The 4,775-nt window shown below is 41.5% G+C and overlaps 1 protein-coding gene across 1 annotated transcript; it reads right to left on the bottom strand.

Annotated features, from left to right (window-relative positions):
* Positions 1-541: 541 nt before the first annotated feature.
* Positions 542-1,927, bottom strand: LOC131022998 (uncharacterized). The gene has a single exon (XM_057952536.1). It carries the CDS (start codon positions 1,925-1,927, stop codon positions 542-544), a length of 1,386 nt encoding a protein of 461 aa, XP_057808519.1.
* Between the last annotated feature and the right edge of the window lie 2,848 nt (positions 1,928-4,775).

Raw genomic sequence — 4,775 nt, 5'->3', positions numbered from 1 at the left:
TTCATGTGACAAGACCTACAACTTTGAAATCGTAAAGCTGGCAAGAAGAGAAGTATGAAAACCATCTCTACGTGATCAAAGACTGTACTTGGACTCCATCCACAACATATTGAATCCATTACTAAACGATTGGCTTGCCCTCAGGACTTGCATAATGAAGTCCCAACGAATAGTATCAAAGGCCTTTTTGATATCAATTTTGCAAGCCATATTGTAACCCCGATTTGTCCTCTGCATACAATTGAAACCCTCCGAGCTGAGCATAACGCAATCGTGAATATTTCTTCCACTGATAAAACCAAATTGGTTAGCCGACACGTGAGAAGCGGCCACCACACTAAGCCTCGAGGCAAGAATCTTTAAAATGATTTTGAATAAGAAATTCGAAAGCACAATGGGACGAAGATCAGCCACAGAGGAAACAACCTCCTTTTTAGGAATAAGGATCATAGTGCTCGAATTACAACCCATGGGAAGATAAGACCTAGAAAAGAAAGTCTGAACCGCCATCACCACATCCATCTTTATTATCTCCCAACAACTATGAAAAAAACTTACCCGAAAAGCCATCAGGACCAGGAGCACTGTTGGAATCCATACCAAAAACGGCTGCAGCAATCTCACTCTCATCAGGAGTACAAACTAAAATATGATTCTGCTCCTCAGAAACAGTGTGATCAATGAGAGCCTCCACCTCCAACGGATCCGCGTTCGGACTGCCATCATCAGTAAACAAAGCAGAAAAATGACCAACAATATGCTGCTCAATTGTCTCTTGATCATAGGTATCCACTCCATTAATAGTTAACCGAGTGATCGACGTATTCCTCTTTTTAAACTTAGTCAATCCGTGAAAAAATGAAGTATTCCTGTCCCCATCTTGCAACCAGGTAGCCCTGCTCTTCTGCTGCAAGAGATTATTCTTCCGAGTAAGGGCTACATTCAACTCTGCTTGTAAACCCACCTCCTCATCAAACAAATCATCTGTGTAACTAATTTCCGAAATCTTTCTCTGAGTGATAGCTAACTGGCGCTGAAAATCGTTAATTCTCAAATCCACGTTTCCAAAGATTTCCTTATTCCAGCTCTTGATATCAGTACGAAGCCGCTTAAGCGCCAGCATCACACGTAGAATCGGACAACTAGTACTAACGGCATTCTGCCACGAGGTACGAACCATTTCCTGAAACGTAGGATGAAGAACCCACATGTTCAAAAAACGAAACTGTCGTTTGCCAGAGTAACTGAAACGGTTGCATCTTAAAACGAGAGGAGAGTGGTCAGAAGTTATCCGAGGAAGAACCGAAGTGACCACAGAATCCCAAAGATCAGCAAAACTCTGAGAGAAAAGAGCTCTATCAAGAATGGATTCCACGTGACGAGGAAGAAACCGATGTCCCGACCAAGTAAAACGCAACCCATCAGTAGGAGACTCAATAAAACAAGTATCACCAATAAAAGAACAAAAATCCATACAGGAACTCCTGGCAGGAGAAGCAGAGCTGATCCTTTCATGGGCACCTTTCACCGCATTAAAGTCCCCAATAAAAACTGTATTACCAGAAGAAAAATGGAGCATATCTCTCCAGAGATCACGTCTAAGACTCTGATCATTAGCACCATGGACAATGGCAACCCGAAAAAAAAGATTCTGCCAAATACAATCAACGATAACCGCCTGAGACGACGAAAAGATCACAGTGGTGACAATCGAAGGCTGAGCAAGGATCCAAATATTCGGACAGCTAGGGTCCCGAAAATTCTGATGCACCGGAACCAAATTCAAAGAATTCCAAAAATTTTGCCGAATTTTACGAAGAGCTTTCTTAGGTTCAATAATACCCAAGATAACAGGAGAAAAAAAACTACAATGTTCTTTGAGCAAACGCTTGGATTCGTCTGTCATCCCACGGACATTCCAGGCCATAATATTCATAAAAATCAATTCAAGTGTTATCGATCACATACTCCCGAGGCTTAGCTCCTGTATCTCCAGATCTCCTCAAACGACTTTTAATAGTTTCTTCAGCATGCTTCGAAACTTGACCAACAGCTCGTGCCGCTTGCTCTTTTTTCGTGGGACGGCCACGCCCCCTTTTGACCTCCGGAATGGGTGCCTTGGCTAGAGCAAGAATCTGCTCTAGTCGCTCAGCTTTCATGGCATTCTCCATGGCTTTAACAACTTTCTCACCAGTAGCAGTTGGCTCCATATCAGCTGTACTCGTCTCAGTTTCTTCCTCCGAGCTATAATCCGTAACAGGCTGATCAAAGACCGAACTCTGAACAGGTCTTGTGATGGCCTCCAAAAGGTCCGGGCCTGAAAGATTCTCCTTCGGCCCTCGACCATCCAACTGAACTATCTGACTTTCCCCAGCTATAACACTTCGCGACGAAATATTCATATCACTAACATCCACTTCTTTCGAAAACTTGTGCTCTTGAACACCATGCTGCTCGCTCATCTTGATTGAAGCATTCTGTCTCTCCTTAAAAGTAGCATCTTCTTTTGAAGTAAAATTCTTCTTAGCAGAGCTAACCTCTCCACTGCCATTGTCCGATTGAGCTTCACGTGAAACACCATGCTGATCAACCAAGCCATCCACAGTTTCCATCATCACGCCCACATCATCACCCAAAATATGAAACCTATTTTCATTCGTATTCGCCGAATTCTGCACTTTCAAAGAAGCAAGGTTTCCACCTTTTTTACCACAATCAACGCTATCCCGTCGATTCACAGCATGCTCATCCTGCCCCAACTCTCCCCGAGAATCCGAGATTTCCTGCCATTGCCTCCCCAAAACTGAACTTTTTGGAGGCTGTTTTAGATCAACGTTTTTAGCACCTCCCCCTGCATTAGAATTAGATTTGTGGCATTTATCCTGGGAATGTCCCGTGATTTTACACCTCGAACAATAGAATGGCAAATATTCATAAGTAAATTCCACGTGAAAAGAGAAATCATCCGCATCAAAGAGTAAAGTATTAGGAAGAGGCTTTGACATATCTAATTCCACAAGAATTCTTGCGAACTGTCCAAAGTCTCGTGTAATGGAAGCTCCATCAATCTTGAGTGGATGCCCTATGTACCTCGCTATGCCTGAAATCACCTCAGCGTCCCAATATTCAATGGGAAGGTAATGTATACGTACCCAAACATTGGCTAAAGAAGAGTGTTCCTTAAAAGGATCAAAATTTTTCACCCACTCACGCATTCTAATATGGCCGTCAAATATTTCCCAAATCTGTTTAGCTTTGGCACATAATTTATCCTCAGCATTCTGAAAAACTATCGTATAATAACATTTTCCCAAAGGTATAATTTGCCAGGTCTCATTGATATTCCAAATTTTAGATAGCTCCCTCTTGATAATCATCGCAGGCTTGGGTTTATCTCCTTTACAGAGAAAGAGCCTTCCCGTCAAAGCATGATCAAACAACGACAGTTGTCTCGATAGAAGTTCCTTAGGCATCTTAAAACAAACATGATCTCCCTCTTTAGTAGGCCTAAGAGCGTGAAAGTGATGTGCAGCCACATCAGGACGACGAGGAACTCTATTCGTAGTAACATCAGCATAAGATTTCACCGGCGGAGCTTCTGCAACAGATTTATCAGCGGCCGTCGAAGTAGAATCCAACGGCTTTTCCCCATGGCTGGGGTCAGAGTTCGACTTTTGCGGCAAGTCAGAGATGAGTTGTCGAGAAGAATCAATCGAAGAATCAGAGACTTTCCCCTGTGAAGCAGTTTTAGAGGAATGGGGCGGGCTAGGGTTTCGCCCAGGATCTTTAAAACCAGCAGAGTTTAGAGAGAAATTATTGGAGACAATCATGGAACAACCAATGTTCGCCATGTTGTTGTTGGCGCGGCCACCGGAATCCAACGGAGGCTGCATCAAGAAGACGGCAAGGCTAGGGTTTCGTCGTAGGGTTTTCGCCGTAGGGTTTCATTGCTCTCGTATCGGGGACGTTATGAGAGTGATTGGGCATATTTTATACGTATATTTTGAATGTTTTTAGTGGATTTTAATGCATAGTTCCGGCTTATTATTATCTTTTGGAGTTAATTGTGGAACTAATAAATGATTTTAATGATTTTTGATAGGTTTGGGAGAAAAGCTTCGATTTTTTAGAAGAGTTTTGAAAGTTGTGAAGCTGTAAAGAGATAGCTGTGCGAACAGGCTGAGCGGTGTGCCCATACCGTCTGGAATGTCCGAAATTGAAGATTGACGTGGAGAACGATTTAGTGGACTGGAGTTCTTTTATTATTTTATTAATAGGTGTTATGTTATTCTCTTTTTGTGGGCCGTAGGATATTTTTGTTATTAGAGTATTTTAGTTGTTTATTTTATAATTGCTTTTGTTATTACCTTTTCGGCCCATTAGCAGTTTAGGTTAGTATATATTATAGATTTAGGTTTCAATTGAAGATATAATTCACGCCACCCATTCTGGAGAGCAGCTGGGACGTGATTTTGGAGCAAATTAATTCAAGTTTATCTTTTCTTTCATTCTTCGCAATTTATTATTTATTTTTCTTGTTTTATTTTCTTATGAGTTTTAGCTAATTTCGTTTATTCTAGCAACGATTAGGAAAGCACTAGCAATATTATTCTGTGAGATCTAATTTGTTCTTATACTTTATTTTATGCTTGTATCTGTGATTCTCCGTGTTTATCGTCATTAATTATTTTAATCCATTAGGTAGTGCGCAATATTTAGTGGGTTAGAATTAATTATACAGCCAATTGAACCGGCCATCCGTAATTGTGGTTTAG

This window comes from Salvia miltiorrhiza, chromosome 4 (genome assembly GCF_028751815.1).
Source record: "Salvia miltiorrhiza cultivar Shanhuang (shh) chromosome 4, IMPLAD_Smil_shh, whole genome shotgun sequence".
In the NCBI taxonomy this organism is placed as follows: domain Eukaryota; kingdom Viridiplantae; phylum Streptophyta; class Magnoliopsida; order Lamiales; family Lamiaceae; genus Salvia; species Salvia miltiorrhiza.
This window is presented reverse-complemented; position numbering and strand designations above follow the sequence as displayed.